Here is an 18,484-nt window from a genome sequence, read left to right as displayed (position 1 = left end):
GCACCTTATAACTGTTTATAAGATAGGTAATGATCGATAACGGTGAAATAAATGCCTACCTGATTGTGATGTGTGCCAGGTGATGGACTTCGCAGGAAGGTGAGAGAGCTCTGACAATAGCCGCCTGCCTTGACCACGTAGGGTGCCAGAGACCACTGAGCTGAACAAGTGAAGAGTGCGCCAAAAAACTTGACAAGTGAGGAACCAAACAAATGAACTGCTAGCACTACTTGGTCCTGAGCACGTAAATCAATAACAAGATGCAACACAACCTGCATGCAAAATGCGAGCACCAATCGTACCTCACGGCTGTCACTCAAATTCCGCCAAGTACGGCAAAATAAGTTTACACACAGCCAAGTGACAGTTGCTGCCCCTGTCGTCTCCTACACCTATTTTTGTAGTAATGGACGTATGACTTGCAAGCGATGCAGGCATGGAAAACACGAGTGCTTTGTCTGCGCTCGATAAGACGACAAAGACACGTACACGCCTGGTGTGTACGTGACAGCAGACTCCTGCTGATCCGGCTTACAAGTGCACCTTATAACAGCCATGTGCATGGGCACCGAGGAGATCACTAATGAGTGCGTGCACAAACAGACCTGTGACATCCTCAAACTACAAAGATGCAACTCAACAGCAGGCTTCACCACAATAATACAATTAAGTGACACTAACAAAGGAAAAATGCCGTTATTGCTGAGTGCAAGCAATGCTTCATATAATTCCGAAGAATTAAACTGTTCACTGTACTGCTTCCTGCATGCGCAACTCAATAAAGGTGCAACACAGCGTGCGAGCACTATGGTCGTACCTCATAGCCGACACTAAAAATCCACAAAATGCACTGAAATATGCCTACGCACAGTAATGTTACCGTTGCTACCCCTACTGTTTTCTGTGCCTAATTTAGTAATAAGGTATGTATGAGCGATGCAAGCATGGCAAACACGTGTTTCATTATTCACCTTATAATAGCGACAGACATGTTACATGCCTAGCTCGTATGAGCTGTGGCATGCGAGTGCACCTTATAACTGTTTATAAGATAGGTAATGATCGATAACGGTGAAATAAATGCCTACCTGATTGTGATGTGTGCCAGGTGATGGACTTCGCAGGAAGGTGAGAGAGCTCTGACAATAGCCGCCTGCCTTGACCACGTAGGGTGCCAGAGACCACTGAGCTGAACAAGTGAAGAGTGCGCCAAAAAACTTGACAAGTGAGGAACCAAACAAATGAACTGCTAGCACTACTTGGTCCTGAGCACGTAAATCAATAACAAGATGCAACACAACCTGCATGCAAAATGCGAGCACCAATCGTACCTCACGGCTGTCACTCAGATTCCGCCAAATATGGCAAAATAAGTTTACACACAGCCAAGTGATAGTTCCTGCCCCTGTCGTCTCCTACACCTATTTTTGTAGTAATGAACGTATGACTTGCAAGCGGTGCAGGCATGGAAAACACGTGTGCTTTGTCTGTTGCACTCAAAGGTGGTGTGGTGTCCATGTCGAACGCGGACAGCATCATGGGCACTTCGGCATTGGGGTCACTAGTAGCCGGCGTTGCGCCCGCGCCAGTGTTGGGTCGGCGCGGGTGCTTTGTTAGGCCTAGCCTTGAACGTACCCCGGGCGCGTCCTCGTTGTGGGGTTTTTTTCGCTTCTGTGCTTTAAGTCCCGAAGATTTTGGTTGCAAAAGAGTCTTAGCAGCTTTACTGACCTTGCGCACAGGAATCTTGGAGGCAGGAAGAGAAGTTCCGGGGCAATCCGGCGTTTTTGTGGGAGCAGATGCAGCCGTGACTGATGTACACGACGCTCGTAGCGCCCTCTTAGGCTACGAAGGGAGGCGCTCAGCTGAAACGGCACCGGCGGGTGGTGCGGCTTTTAATCGAACTCGCGACGCTCCCTTTGGGGCAAACTGACTACTTTAGCGCCTGCCTACAATTTGTTTTTGTATTCTAGCCGACACCACGATGCACCGATGCTATCTTGCACCCATTCTATTGGGCAGTGATGGCCGGACACACCGCAGCAGTCGTGTTATTTTGTGTGACCATCAACGCATTTTTTTTTCTTTTGGCCTGTTGTGGTTGGGAAGAGCTATGGTGGTGCAAAAAATTTATCGGTTATTCAGGAAAAGTGGTGTAAAGGGAAATAGTTCTGAAGAATCGATGTTCTCGTCGCAGGTAGTGAGAACCATTCAACAACCGATGAATTCTTCGGTGACGAAGTGAAGTCGCCGTCGGTGTTCACCGAGTAGACTCATGAATTCATAAAAAGAACAAACGTTTCCCCGAGCCTTCCAAATTTTATTATTGGGCTTGAGCTTGCATGGTAGGCTTGACGGTGCGAAACAGCGTGAAAACAACGAGTTCATACAAAGAAACAGCAAACCGCACCCTTTTAAAATACACTTCATTACTGTGTTTCATTGACTGCGTGTTAATTGGTGTGCCAACTATACAACGCAGCTACGATTATAGGATTGCTCTCACTAAACAAGTCAAGGCTTGCAAGCACGAAAAAAAAAAGGAACGAAAATAGGAGAACATGTACACTGTCTCTTCTTCTGTGTGTCGTGCATTCTCACGATGTGACGAAAAAAAAAAAACGTAAACTATTATGCACACCATCAAGATTCACATATATGCAGGGATTCTTGGACGGGTATGTTTTTTTTTCACTATCTTTTGTCAATAAAGTCTCATAGACGCAGTACAAGTACCTGTTCGCTTTCAATCTTGCAAGATTGAAAACGAAGTGCAGCGCCTTTCGACGATATATATATATATATATATATATATATATCGGAAGCGAAAAAGCACGACGTACGCCGAAACACCTTTACTAATTACAAATGTTTCGGCTGATGGGCCAGCCTTCGTCAGTGTGACCACACTAACGAAGGCTGGCCCACCATATCGTCTCGCTTTATAACTTTTTATGGCAACCCGACTTCGCTACTAATAGTAAATTTAGCTTCCCTTGCGGTGAAGTATCATAATGCTGTAATTATCCTCTTCCTTAATCGGTAAAAACTCTGAAACGTTCTCTTTTTCTTTTTTACCGCTGCTATCCTTCTCCGCCTCTCCGAATATATATATGTATCCATACTGGCACTTTCCAGTGATCCTGCATGCAGCTCTTTTTCTCCATTGTGAGTTAATGAACAGTTTCTCTTCCTCATTCTCTCGTATTTCTTAGTCTATCTTCGAACCCAATGTTGCTCTAAGCTTAATTTCCTCATCAAAGCCTGCCCAGTTATCACACTTTCCGTCTTCGTTTTCTGACTTTCCATGAGCGTACAATGCGAATCTGCGCATTCCTTACACACTGTGGGACGCCTCATCTTAGTCGGCGACTGCAGCGTTGCCGCTGTATGTATACGTTAGCCACCCGCCACGATAGCTCTCTCAAGGCATTGTCCATGGCTATCGCTTAATTTTCTGTTCTAGTTCACTGTATCATTGTCGAACGGGGGGAATGGTCAAAGTTCAGCCAGTATGTCGCCGACAGCTCTCTCAAGGCATTGCCCATGGCTGTCGCTTAACTTTCTGTTCTAGTTCACTGTATCATTGTCGAACGGGGGGAATGGTCAAAGTTCAGCCAGTATGTCGCCGTGCACACAAATCACGGAAGCGTGTTCTTGAAGTACAGAAGACATACGTTTTTCTGGTGTTTTACGGAAGGAGCGAAAGAACGGAAACATCGACTGCTGCTTTACGGCAACTCCTGCTGTTTCCCATAAACCGCAGCACAGTTTGTGCTTTAAACGTCCAGTCTCGCTATTTTTCAGGAAACAGATGTTACTCTGTAGTTTCTACGGTCTGCTCCGACGTTAAAACACGGATATTTTTTACAGTGCAGCAAAATTGTCCATGTCCAAAAATGTCCAGTACCATGATGCTGGTGAATTTAAATATTTTAAGAGAGGTCATGCCTACTTCGAAACGGACTTGTATATATAATTTTATGCAGATTTGCTGGTTGTACACTTTCACAGAATGTGGCTGCTGCTGGATCTCTGTACATGCAGAAGTGTTGCAGTGCAGCAACCTAATCTTGCCAGTCATGCATTTGTAACTTTCACACAAGAAATTCCGTTCAATATACTTCGGGGAAGCGACTAGGGATGCAGAGCATCAGCGTTAAGTCAAACCACCCTTTGCTCACACACTCTGGCGAGCTTGTAGACAGTTTAGGCTGACTGTTTTCACCCCAGCAAGAAAGTTGTGGCTCTTGAAATGAACCTACTTTGTTGTTTCAATCGCCACTTTATGTTACATTTCACGGAGAGCCATCAGGGGAGAGGAAAGCAAAGATAGAAACAAAAAAATACGGTGTGCACGTGGTTTCATTTTGTTTGTAGTTTCCACTTTTCAGGCACTCACTGATGGGGGAAAATTTACCATAGATGAGGAAAATTTACCAATTCTTCATTGTAAATTGCATTTGCGAAAAAATAGCAGTGCTAAACTGAAAAACCTTCCCACAAGCGTCTACTTTTAGCTGAATGTTTATTGTCGGAAAATGTAAAATACGAGCACACATGGTTCATGCTACAGGCTGGTGGCTAAATTATCATTCTGAAGTTTATGGAAGTTGACCGATAGTCTTGTCGCGCGCATCACAAAATTTGTGAATGAAACAAAAGTGTCTAAACAAAGTAAAACAGAAGTGTTTTCAAGGCTCAACAAAAATGTTTCCAATGATTATAAAGGCCTTCTACATTCATAATTTTAGTGACGCGTGTGTGGCGAAGCCATAGGTAAACTCGCATAAGCTTCAGATTGACTAAATGCCTTAATGTGTCTTCACATTTTTGATATATCTGTGTGTATATAAACAGCAATATATTACTTCTGGTGTTATTTTGTTTTTTGTCTTTTACTTTTTTTTCAGATGCCATCCAACATACGGTAAGACCCGGTCAATGCGAGGCATACCTGCCTCATGTTTTTTAGCAGCCTGTCTATACACTTCTTTGTTGCTCTTATCAGCCATGTCAAAAAGAGAGAGACAGGAGTGTGTTGATTCAACAGGAGACGCTTGACTTACCATGCTGGAGATTATAGGGGCATACAGTATTCTGCCAACCATGTGGAAAAAGGACGATTACGTGACCATGTTTAGAGACTTTGTGCCGTTATTAGCAACAATATTTTTTGCTTGCCTGTCATAGATGCAGGTCATGCACACTTTTGTTTTGAACTTATTTGCATAGCCCCGCCGCGGTGGTCTAGTGGCTAAGGTACTCGGCTGCTGACCCGCAGGTTACGGGATCGAAGCCCGGCTGCGGCGGCTGCATTGCCGATGGAAGCGGAAATGTTGTAGGCCCGTGTGCTCAAATTTAGGCGCACGTTAAAGAACCCCAGGTGATCGAAATTCCCGGAGCCCTCCACTGCGGCGTCTCTCATAATCATATGGCGGTTTTGGAACGTTAAACCACATAAATCAATCAATCAAATTATATGCATTTATGAAAAAATAATTCTGCCCACTTTTGATGTCGGAGACCTAAATCCTGTTTGTCTGCCTATTTTCAGCGCCTAAAACATTGTTTTGCCTGCATAGTTTTGACACCTAAAGTGCACCTGTGTAAATCCTAGAAATCCAACCTTTAGTCATTACTTGCAGGTACAAAAGTGCCAATTATGTCTACGTTTGCTTTGCGTGTGTCTTTCAGGGCTCCACTCACCTGATTCATTTGAGGCGTTCAAAACATCGCTTGTTCACCAGCACGAAGCGACATCAGCGTAACCTATGTGAATTAGGACTCTTATGCAAGTGGTCATGCTCCCAAAGCTCAATAGGGCCTACTTCACAGTTGGTTATATTGAGCAAATTAGTTCTAATCTTATGCGTCCACGACTGGCTAAAAAGGTTCCATTTTCAAAGTGTTGAACTCACTTCTATATTTGCAGTTATATGAGCTAAGTGAAAACTTCATTGCTATTGAGAAACTTTTCTATTGTTTATATTTGTATTCCTAATGTATTCAGTGTCATTTATGTCGAATGAAAAATTTGCCTTGTTCTGCCATTCTTATAAAATTTTGCCACTCATTATCTCTCTATTTAACAAGAAGCATCAGAACGTTAAAGCAGTGCTAAGGACACGAAAGAAGATGATGCCGCTGAAGCTTTTCTTCTCCTTTGTGCCCACCCAACGAAGATTTACGACGTCCATAGTGCTGCAGTTGTGTACCTGCTGAAGTTAAACCAGAACCAGACGACATAATCTTTGCATAAGGCTGTGCAGGTCAAAACAGATACAGCACCCAGCACTAACTGAACACTCGTGTACTTGTTTCGCAGTGATTCTTGTGTTAAAGCGTACACAGATGTTGAGAGTATGAGGCTTTTATTCACTATTACTGATGATGTGGCTCAGGTAGACGATGTTATGGCAGAGAGAAGCGTATTAGAACGCGTAACTATAGTACTCGTGCCTAAAGACTTTTCTATCCTTTAGGTGCCTTGCAACATCCTTTTCAGTGTCTGAAACCACAGTGCACCTTTAGTTTTATGGCAAAATAAGCCCATTGACAGCTGTCCCAAAAGCAGCAATTCCAAGGCCAAGCAAGGCAGAAGTGCATTAGAATCAGCCTCAATGCTTTGATGCGTACAGGGATGTTAGAATAGTGCTTGACTGCACAGAAGTTTAAGTGGAAAAGTCTTACTGTGCATCATGCCAACTTCTAACAGATTCTTATTCAAGGGAGTTCATACCGTTAATGTTTTAGTTGTGTATCCCCAGGTTCTCAGGTTACATTTCCGAGTGACCGCTTTGGAGGTCGCGCTTTGACAAAACAGTCAGCTAAAAGGAAGACTTATATATGTGAAACAAGCAAGAGAACAGCAGAAGCAATTATACAAAGTTACGACGACGACAAACAGTAGTGTATGTAGGAGAGAGAAATAACGACATACACAGGCGCTAGCACAAGCCAGTCTGGTTTAGTGCTCTCTGGCAATTATGATATACACTGCATGAAAAATCAATAGTTCAAAAAACGCACAAACGTTGCGGTATACTAATAAAATACCTCCATGAGATAGACGAACAAAAATTATGAGAAAGATCATGCTCCTGCTTTGAAGTTTCTTGTGTATCACAAAGCACACTACTACAAGGACACTTGAAGCTAGTGACAAAAAAAACGTCAACAAAATAGTCACATTAGGAAATTCTAGGTACACCATGCCGTCTCATCGTGCTGTAGGGGAGTTGACAAAAGTGGTGCTGATGATCTTGCCAGCTTAGATGACGAGGGTCTGGAGTTGCAACAGATTATCCGTTGTGTGGGACAGTCCCCGCGAGCCTCAAGACAACGATGATCGTGCACTTCACTGGTTGAACATCAACCGCCAAAGAATTACTTTTGTGGCGTACACATATGACGCATGAGAGCCATTCCACCAAGGCATGCCTATTGCCTGTGGTGGGCGAAAGCGCTGGAGCAATAGCGTTATTCAAATTTTTTTGTGGGAAGTCTCCCTCCTGACACCGCAGTGTCGTTTTCTTGACGAAGGCGGTGGCCGAGCAAGAAACGCAGACGTTCATAATGGCTTCCTATGTGGTGAACTCTGACAAACAGTTCACTAAATAAACATAATGTAGTCACCGAACCAAACTCTCAATAAATGACAGACACTTCTTCACAACAATCACAAGTGATTGCACCCGGCTGTACACAATGAGGTATCCTTCTTCCAACTCGAGAAGAAATAGCCCTAATTGTACTTGTGAATAATAAGAATGAGTGGGTCTCAACGAATAGTTTTCGCCGTCTTACGAAATGTATGATACGTTTTTATGATTAACAAGGTCAGAAGTTCATCAAGTTTTCCCACGTGTTGAGCTTTTGATTTCAAGCAACACAGTTGGTTTTACATGACGAAAAACAATTCAATCTGTGCTGAATCCGGGCCATGGAAGCATCGGGTTTAAAACAAGACCCACATTATACACTTCCTCACCAATGTTCGATTGTATTCTTCAACGGATGGTTACTCACAAGCTTTTCCATATCTCATTGCATCATTCCCCCCGAAGTTGTGGGTCAGAAGCTTGATTACCTACTCTTGCCACCTGCGTTCTGGTGATGGCACAAACGTGTATAGTGTGCCATTCACTGCCTCTAATTCGAGGCGTACGTTCCCTTTGCCAGTGAGTGACGCTAACTATGCGGCCCGCGATACGAAAATTAGATAATGTGCACTTTGTGTATGTGGTGTAATATTTTGGCAATTGGGCTTAATTGATAGAGAGAAGAAGAGCGATTTTTAGTTGACTTGGAGAACTAATGGGCAGTCTTTTCCGACCATTGTATTATTAATTCAATTTCAAACTTCAAAGAGCAAGTAATTAACTATAAAGCAGCTTTGTTAATTGAAGGATTTCTTTGAAAGATATATTTTGAAAAAAACCCTTCTAGATTCGGGAAAAGTTAGCTGCGAAAACTAAATGACGTAACTTTCTTCGTGTTATATATATATATATATATATATATATATATATATATATATATATATATATATATATATATATATATATATATATATATATATATGGCACATCACTCCCATTTTAAGAAAAGAAAACAAAGCCAGCAGACAAGTAAAGTTATTTTCTCTGTTTTTCCAGACTAGGGGCAAAGGATGTTAAAATTTTGTTGTGACTTGAAGCTCATTTGAAATATTCCAATCTTGGACAGTTCTGGGAAAAAATAATATTTGAAGCAGTTATTGCAGGTACGGAAGGGCAATATTGTACGATCATGGCGTTGTCTATTGGCGTAACCTGAAGAAAATGAAATAATTTTTTCATTATCTATCTTGTAATGCCCATTATTTATTTGATATAAATATTTTAATCGGTATATGTGGTTTATTTCCGAAAGTAAAGGTAAGTTAGGTCTGACTGACAGTTGATTTACCGAGGTTCATCCACACCTGTTATATATGAAGAAAACGGCTCTTTTGTGCATTTTTTTTTACTTTATGAATGTTGATTTGAGTAAATAGATCCCAGGTCAACGCAGCATAATCAAATGAGTGGAGGACTATCGATTTCTTGGCAAGAACACGGACAGATGAAGGAGAGAGTTTCAAAGTCCTTCGCAAAAAAAAAAACAGTTTCTGATTAGCCTTGGAAGTTCCTATATTAATATGTTCGTCCAGTTATGATCATTTGTTATCCCTAACCCAAGATACTTGTAGGATTGAAATTCTGAAAGAATGACATTGTTTGCAAAGTATTGAAAATCTAATTTGTTTTTCTTTTGAAAAATGGACGCGTACACTGTTTTTTTTTTCGAAATTGATTGACACTTGCTAAGCCTCGCACCAGGAAACAACCTTGTTAAACAGCTCATTCAACAAAACTTGGTCTTTTGAAGATTCAATTTCAAAGTAAATAACGCGATCGACCACGTAGAGCCTAATATTTACAGGGATACCATTTATTATGTCGTAATATATAAAATACATAAAAGGGGTCCCAGAATGGAATCTTGGGGGAGGTCAGAGTCAACGAAAACCCTGTGAAAGGAATAATTGTTAAGAACTCCAAATTGTTCTGTTTTTCAAGTCGGCCGATATCTAAGTTGATCATTCTAAAGAATGTTTTTATAATTTGTATACCAGTTTACTGTGAGCAACCTTGTCAAAAGCTTTTTAAAAAATTCGTAAAAATTGCATCTGTTTGTTTTGCAATAATAATTGAAGTAGCGAAGTCGTGTATTATGGACACCAATTGTGTGGTTGTTGAAAATTCTTTCCTATACCCATGCTGTTGTTGGTTTACCGATAGTATGTTCGTCCAGGAAATATGAAATAATAACCTAATAAACGACAAAACTGGGATCAATAAAGGCAAATACATCAGACCACCAACATACATCTCATCACGAGGGTACCATCCTTTGAAAGTGTGTGAATATACGTGCCGAACATCAACGTATCCAATACTTCTTTTCCTAAAACTATTCACGAATGAAACGGTCTTCCGAAAACCATTGTGACCGCCCCTTCCACAGCGTTTTCTTCCCTATCAAAGGAGTATGTGGCCCCATAACGATATTGTATGCTGTGATTTAGGTGTTTTTCGTTTTTTTTATTTTTTGAGTGCCATGCAATTCAATTTCTCCCCACTGATTTAAATGTACTTTGTATTTGAAACCCCCCCTACAACAATGCTCCCAGAGGCCGCTGTAGGTATATGTATAAATAGATAAATAAATAAATAAATAAATAAATAAATAAATACATAAATAAATGCCATTGTAGATACTGTGTTCCAGAAGCTTACAAACGGTTGAAGTCACCAATACGAGGCGATAATGTTTGGCACTCTGCTTGCTGCCTGATTTATGAATAGGCTTGACTCTAGCTGTTTTCCAATCGTGCGGAACCTGACCCTCACGCAGCAATTTTGTAAAAACAACTAGGAAGTATTTCGACATACATTCAGCGTATCTTTTTAAGAACGTGTTAGGAATATTTCAGGTCCACAGGACTTTCTGATATTAGGGTCACAAGGATATTCAATATGCACTGTTCCCTAACAACAATATCGAGCATTCGTGGCGAAAGTTTGAAAGATCGGTAATACAGAGTTGTCACAAGAAAAAACCGATTTGAAGTGATCGCTGAAAGCATTTGCGACTCGAGCATTATCGTGTGCGAGAATACCACCGACTTTAAGAAGTCACTGTCTCTCGACGCGGGCGAAATTCTCCTCCAAAATTTCTCGGGACAGGAAGTGCAGTAACTCGACAGATTCCCCCCCCCCCCCAAAAAAAAACGCAGCTTATGTGCTTCAATTGGATTTTTCAGATTTACTGAAAGCTTGGTAATTTTTTGTGAATACTCTTCATTTATACTTCGCTTTTCTTAACACAATTTATTTGTCGTCTTAAACTCAGTGTTATAGAAGAAATTCAAAGATTTTCCCGCTTCGATTTTTCAATTACGATGGGGAAAAATGATTGAATGCATTCCTTGACAGTGTACTTAAACCAGTCACATAAATTATGTATATAAGTTTCATTATTCGCAAAATTATCAAAGTTGAATGAATGGAGATTTATAATAGCAGTATCATCTGCATGATCAAAATTAGAGAAAAATAAAGAGGGTAATGTCTTATCAAAAACTGTGTCACTTAAAGTAAATAGCACTGCATGATGATCGTAAATTCCAGGTTATATCTCGGTCGTTGCTTTAAGTGTAATTGCCTGGTTAACGAAGAAAAGGTCTAGGGTTGACTGAGCGGTCCCTTGCATTCTTGTGTGGCCTCCAACTAGGTGAAAGAGGTCAAAACTGTAGCAAATATAAAACACGCCTTCAACCGAAGTGTCGCACTGCTTCAGGGAAAAATTGTCCCAATATATATTAGGTAAATTATAATCACCTGTCATTATAATCTGGTCATCATGCTTATTATTCAGTTTCAAATAATTCTTCAAGTCATTCAGTACGTCAACAGGAGCATTTCGATGCCTACAAACACCTCCAATAGTGGAACAGACATCATTGTGATAATCCTTACAAAATATACCTTCTACTCGTTACATATCTGCCTTTCTACACATTTTGAGGTTTTCCTTGAAAAGTACACAAACGCCACCGCCTTTACTAGCCCGGTCATTTCTGTTTGCGCTGCAGCCAGACGGAACAAATTCACTATCAAAAACCGAGTCGCTTAGCCACGTTTCCGTCAAGACAGCAATAACATGATCTTGAGAAAGTATTAATGCCTCTAATTCTGTGGCCTTATTAGGAACGTTCCTACAATTTACATTTAGTATTTTTAAAGGGCCAGTCAACAGGCTCCGAAACGCCCAGGGAAAGCTCGCGCATATGCCTGCGCGTGACCAACCTCCTCATACGCGAAGTGACGTCAACTCGGCGATCAACGTCGTTGACTTTGTTACTCATTATAGAGATCTGGTTTAAGCCAATCGACGAGCTGCGTGCTGCGTGACGTCGCACCACGCAGCGACATGACGTGACGTGCTTTCTTGACCATGTTGTTCTATTATCAAGGGATCTTTTGGCATGTGGGGATATTGAATTAAAACCAGAGCCTCCTAACAAAGATATGTTGAAGGAACTGTTGGAAGAACAAAAGAAGCTCACTTGTGTCGTTGAACACGTTCGGGAATCGCAAGTAAAGATTGAAAAAAGAGTTTCAGCTTTAGCTGCTCGTATATACAGCCTCGATTAGAAATTGAATGAACTTGTCTAACGACGTTAAGAATATGAAGGTGTGAACATCAAAGCTGCTCTTTCTCTAGACACGGCAAGTCACTGCATATCAGCGATAATCTGCTGCGATTCTTGAGTAGCACAGCGTCATTTTTAAGCGGAGCTGTGGCGCAGTGATCAACTCTGACAAGTGAAGGGCGAAAGTCGAGTCGAGGAGCGTTTCTGAATATCGAGGTTAAACGTGCTTGACACAGTGAGGAGATGTATTGTTTGAATTATTGATTTTTGTTCGCATTTTCCGCGTGGTAACATCTTTGATCATGTTTTTTTTCCTCGATACGGTCGCAGTCGGCCGACCCGCTCTGCGGCGTACGATACTCGTGCGCACGCAGCGTGACACACAGGGCAAAGAATGATTCGGAGGTGCTTCATCCGGATAAATAGCGAGACAAATAAATAACAATTCAAGTTTCAGTTATGTCCAGTGCCCCGAACTTACCGCATCTGTAGATGGAGACAGCCTGTCTTGGCGATTTTCCGGCCAATTTGCGCTGTTGCTCTCTTTAATTCTGCCGTTTAAGCACAAAGTGCAAAGCGGAAAATGCATTGTAGGTTCACAATATGAACCAAAATCTGGCTGTGAATGGTACACAGACTCCATATAAGCGAGTATTGCAGCACGTTTGCTCATGATCAGCCCAACAGTTTCGCTTTCCCAGCTCGTCCATCAGATGGCGCCAGCGGTGCCGCCCGGCGCGTCGGGAGTACCACGTTCGCGCTGCTCGCCTTCTCTCGCTGGCGCCCGTTGCGCATGCGCGAGCTGCTGTTGTGTGCCCACCTTTGTGAGGAGGACTCATTTACTCTTCCCTACGTCCAACTTCCGAAAACGTGACGTAACAGCTTCTCCTCTGTATATCACTTTCTTCATGAGCTCAGCAAAAGAAGAGAAGAGCGTCAACGAGCGACAAAAGAAGCAGGCACGAAACACAAATGCCACGCATTTGCCTTCGCATCAAGCTCAGCGGGAGAACAATTATTGGGGAGGAGAGTGGTGGAATACTCGATGTTGTTACTTAGGTGTGCTTTGCATTAGTTTGACATGAGACTAGTTCCCGGCTTCACAGGATTTGACAAGCTTCGCCTGCCGCTTGTTTCTGAGAAGAAAGATCTCAATATTTGTCGATTCTGCTTTAGTTTTGGAAGCTTTTGCAATTGCCATATCCTGCATGGCTTCTTTTTTCTGCGTTCTCTTAACACATCCACACCTTTTGGCATTGTACATTGTTATTTTGGCCCACCCATAAGGTTTTCTCCGTTCCCACGTTAACATGGTCGACCAGCTTCCTCTGGCTACTGTCGGGCCTTGCTCCACCTCAGGTTTGGGGCCGCATTATTGGCCTTCAAAGCTTAGACAAAAGACAGGCCAACGTCAATGGCTCCCTCTACGCAGACCCGAAATAGGAAGCCAGTGTATCGTCAAGCGCAGCTCTCTTGCGGGCTAGAGATGTTTTGGTATTAAGCGCAAAAGGAGGCAAAAACCAGAACGAGTAACTAGCGTGGTCCCGGATTCCTTCTTTTCCCCCCACATCCTTTTATGCTCGTAATTATGTATTTGCTGCGTCGGCGTGACTATGTTGGCAGACCGTTGAAAAATTGCTTTCCACGTTTTATATTTCGCCTGCGTTTAATGCCCATCGGCGCTGTTTCGTCACAGAAACGTTTCCAGGGCACCACCACGGGGAGCAATAATAATGCGACCAAGCGTTGAATTTTCAAAAACTGTTATTGAGAACTCTCAGAGAGTGCATGAATGCTCCAACCCCACAGTAGCTCAACGCACATGGGATCATCGTATCCCTCAAACTCGCTCGATTGTGTTGTCATTACATCAAAATAACCCCAATATGCGAAGTGATATCGAGATGTTCCTTGTTTAAGATAACAAAAGTAGTCCATAAAATATCAATAAATTCAGCATCATACAACCCCGGACTAAGTTCTAACAACTATTTACTACCTATTAACCAGCGTGGAGTTCTATCCAAGGTTACAATGTAACATGGTGTGCAAAATTGTCATCGTTGTCGTACATATCTCTTTGTTTCTCGTAGCAACAATTTTTCACGAAAAGGACATTGTGCATTGCGTGATGGAAAGTAATTCAAGTTTGGTGTTACGCAGAGATTTTTCGTTTTTTCTTGAAGTAGTGCAAAGAACATTGGTTCATTGCGTTATGGAAAGCAGTTAAAAGTTGGTATTGCTCATAGCTTTTCTTGCTTTTTTTGCAGGAGCAGTGCTGACCACACTCGCTACGTTCACATGCTGCCTCACCAACACTTCGTCTCTTTCGCACTAGGGGTATTCGAAGCGTACGTCATCGTGAACAAAAAACTGGCCTCGATTACAAGAGTGAGTGCTTCAGCCGTAACCAACGTCCCCTCTTCGAAAAACTAAGTTTGACAATTTAGGAAACAGTGAGAGAAAGACCTGCAAGCTGTATTGCCGGCTTTCCTTAAATCGAGAGGAAACTGTAGAAAAAAAATCTCTCTTAAAGGGGCCATGACGCGAACAACCACCAAATCACGACATTCAGCAAAAACTAGAAGTAGAGGGTCTGGACCATTGTACATCCAGATATATGGACAAAAGGTGCTGTAAAAATATTTCATTGCGAAAATACCCCTCAAACACGCCGGCTATTAACCCACTCTACTGGTGGCGACCACCGTCGTGCGGTGGCTTTCGTGACGTCATATGCTTCATGGAGTGGCGCCGCTATCTTCTACTCAAGTTTCAGCAGATGCACATCGTTATGTTTTAAACGCCAAGCCCAACGAAGCGGTAAAAGCTCTATTACACGCGCAGCTGATCATGAAAGGTAATATTTGACTGGAACACAGACGTTCGCGAAGCAAATGGCTTGTTACTGCATGGCCCGCAAGTGCGGCAGTGTTGTAAGACTCTCAGGCAGCCAGCATGTTTTTAACAATATTCATTAAAAACTGGCTGCTTGACCAAATATGTGGAAATTTCGCCAGCCAATTGGTGAAGAACGATAGATTAATCCACATAACACAGTCTATTAGTGAAAATTAGGTATCATAGCCTCTTTATGCAGAGACCCCGGTAATAAGTTGTGTAGACGGTGGCATAATATAGTCATTTCCAAAATCACCTTTCTTGGCTAGTTATCAATAATAATGCTTGCCTTTCTTCATCACATGTCTATGCGTTTTATCAATAATGGCGAACAACGCCAAAAAATGAGAAGAACGGATGTAACGAAGGTTTAAATCTCTGGTAGTTTAAACTGAAAACATAACGTTATGCATGAAAACCTACTTATCTTTATGGTTTTTTACGCTACAATGATCTTTTGAGTGCATATGTGAGCATGATAAAGAAACCAAGTGATGGAGCGTAAATTTGATTGCACATTTGAGGTGAGAAGTATAGCGCAATACTTAGTTTGTGGCATGAGGCAATGAGGTTTGGAGTCGACGTGCATCCAGGCTACGTGACAATGCCTCCATGGAGAGCAATTATTTTATGGGTGTATTGTAAGGAAGGGTCTGGCGTTACGTATCTATTGTCAGGTGGCATTTAGTTACAAATATGGGCCGACATTTAGCCGATCACATGGTGGTGGTTTGAGATAGCCACAAACGTATGGTACTTTAGAGATAGCACCATACTCTACTGCACTATTATGGTCAGGGACCGACCGAGGAGGCGCACCAAGCTTTACGACTCCAGGAAGTAAACGAACAACAACGATTGGCCAGTGAGTATGACAGGGTCTGTCCTTTGTGGTCGCCAAATGACCTTTTTTCTGGGCACCACGAAGGTTGTTTCTTTTAAAGCACTCAAGTTAGCCACGTGCCCCACCAGTGCGCAAGATCTGACGCTATCTCTAAATAGCTGATGTGCGTGATTAGCGCAGACTTCACCACCGCAGGGGCGCCTGCGCAAACAGGCTTTTGGTGTCTTTGCATACCACGGTCCCAAGCCCAACAGGAGGGGGGGGGGGGGGGTCACCTCTTCTCACACCTAGCCGTGCGCGGCTTAATTATGTCCGTGGAAAAGGAGATCTTGGGGATTGTGTTGATGCCGGGAGATTGGACCTTTGAGGTCCCCCGACAAAGTTAACACACATATTTGGCGCCGGCTTCACGTAAACGGCAGCACTGGGCTGAGCCACCCAGGAGAAATTGGCAGTCGCCTTTCCTACCCCTTTCCTTACATATTCGTCCTGATCTCTCTCTTTTTATCTGTCCTGTCATCTTCTCTTTTCTTTTTCATTTACTGCCAAACTTTCTGTCGGTGAGCGCTAACCCTGGGGGACTGACCTTTCTTGGTCAGGACCATAGGGTTGTATGGCTAATGTCTGTATGCGTTCCCTTTGTTGGACACCATGGTGAGTGGCCAGCATAGCTACCGAATGATCATGCTTTTTCATGGTAAAAAGTAGCCCCCCTTTTCACAATGATCGGTTCTTTAAAAGAGAACGGGCGGAAGTCAACAAAAAACTATTGACTAAAAAGAGCCATTGCACAAAACGTTTTGTTGTAACGTTTTTCACTGAGACTAAAATTCAGGACATATCAACATTTCCGATCGCAAAAACAACCAAAGGGTGCATTGGAAGCCATTAAAGTGCAAAAAATCAGTTCAGGAGATCTTCTCATAAAAGTGGAAAACAAAGAACAAAGTGACGAAATCTGACCCCTGAAAAAATTGGACAACATGAAGTCCATGTAACAGCTCACCGATCTCTCAATAACACGTGAGGAGTATTATTCGACAATGAGCTGCTTAAGTGTACCGACGCAGAAATTGAGGAAGCTGTAGTGGGTGAAGGTTGACTTGCCGCAAGAGCAATCATCATCCGTAAAGATGTTGCTACTTGCATGTATATTGATATTCTAGGGGGCGACGCGCGTGTGTGCCTGACGAGGAAGACGAAGAGTTGTCTCCGCTCCATCGCTGGTGAACCGGGCACGCCATTACCGCTGGTTTTGAATATATCTAATACCCAGCCTCGTCTTTACGGCGTCTCTTCTTTTCCGTAACAATATCAAGAAAACTCGCACAAGGGATGTAATACTAACCTTCGCACGACTCTTCCTATAGCACTTAAGGTAGCGTACCTATACCTGCGTGTGAGGCCCTACATACCTAATCCTCGTAGGGTGCTTCCGGTGCCGGAGATTCGGGCACGGGTCGCATTCACGCCGTTGTAATCCAACCTGCGTGAAATGCGACCAGAATGACCATGATAATGGCGAGTGCACCAACGCTTTAAGCTGTGTGAACTGCAAGAGTCCCCATGCAGCGTAATCACGCTTCTGCCCAAAGTGGTAAGATGAAAAGGACATACACTAAAAACCAAACATACCGTATCAAGAAGCAAGCAATCGAGTGGCGCTTGCCCAAAAGGGCACATATACACTGAAGCGGTGCAAAAGAGGAGGCACTTAGGCACCACCGACGGTCTTTGTAGGCACACTGGTCGAACTCCAGGACCTAGTGGCCGCAGTCCATCCCCCCAGAGAAGAGGGAATAGAAGGTACTAAGTGCCTTTTTTCAGAAAGACCCTTAAGCCTCAATCAGTGTTGGTGACAACCAAACTAATGTTGAGGCAAAAAAGGTCTCAACAGAGGTTTCGAGTAGCCAGTTTCCTTTGAGGAGGCCAGCATCTTCGCCGGGCACCAGCAGTGTTGAGCACCCTTGTTTTCAGATTCCATGGACGCGAGTCCACCGGACGCTAAAAACCTTGGAGACCCTGCTCCAGCCAGCAGGGCTATCAGGCAACCCATAATCCCGCTCGGTAAAGAAAAGAAAAGGAGCCGGAACACTTTTTCGACCCCACAAAAACGAAGTGACCAAGCACGGGAATAGCGTCGCTTTTCAGCTTGCGCACAACTAACTCGAAGTACAATTTTTTTTACACATTATTCCACACAACGTATAAATCATTTTTTGGAACTGTAAAGGAATGGCACAAAACTTAAGCGGCGTTAAGGGCATAATTACGAGCTTCTCTCCTGCAGCTTTATGCTTGCAGGAAAAGAATGTGGGACCAAATAAAAACGAAATATTAAAAGGTTACACTGTTATACGCCGCGACTGCTCGCAAGACAGCCGGCTGCCAAGTGGCATCGCCATCTTTGTCTAAAGTGGTATAGCGGTAAGAAAATTTATCGTTACCAGCTTCACTGAACTGGTTGCAGTGACCATTTTATCACATAAAACTGTCAC

The 18,484-nt window shown here is 42.9% G+C and overlaps 1 protein-coding gene across 1 annotated transcript in view; it reads right to left on the bottom strand.

Annotated features, from left to right (window-relative positions):
* Positions 1 to 18,484, bottom strand: part of LOC142775414 (uncharacterized) — a 94,161-nt gene that overhangs the window by 9,828 nt on the left and 65,849 nt on the right. Inside the window, exons 2-4 of the mRNA XM_075876812.1 lie at positions 1,729 to 1,862; positions 1,089 to 1,189; positions 60 to 160 (exon numbers count right to left, since the gene is read on the bottom strand). Of these exons, the coding sequence (XP_075732927.1) occupies positions 60 to 160; positions 1,089 to 1,189; positions 1,729 to 1,862 (336 nt within the window). The remainder of the gene's footprint in view (positions 1 to 59; positions 161 to 1,088; positions 1,190 to 1,728; positions 1,863 to 18,484) is intronic.

The sequence above is a fragment of the Rhipicephalus microplus genome, chromosome X (genome assembly GCF_043290135.1).
Source record: "Rhipicephalus microplus isolate Deutch F79 chromosome X, USDA_Rmic, whole genome shotgun sequence".
Lineage (NCBI taxonomy): Eukaryota > Metazoa > Arthropoda > Arachnida > Ixodida > Ixodidae > Rhipicephalus > Rhipicephalus microplus.
The sequence above is the reverse complement of the archived record's forward strand: the minus strand, read 5'-3'. Positions and strand labels throughout refer to the sequence as shown.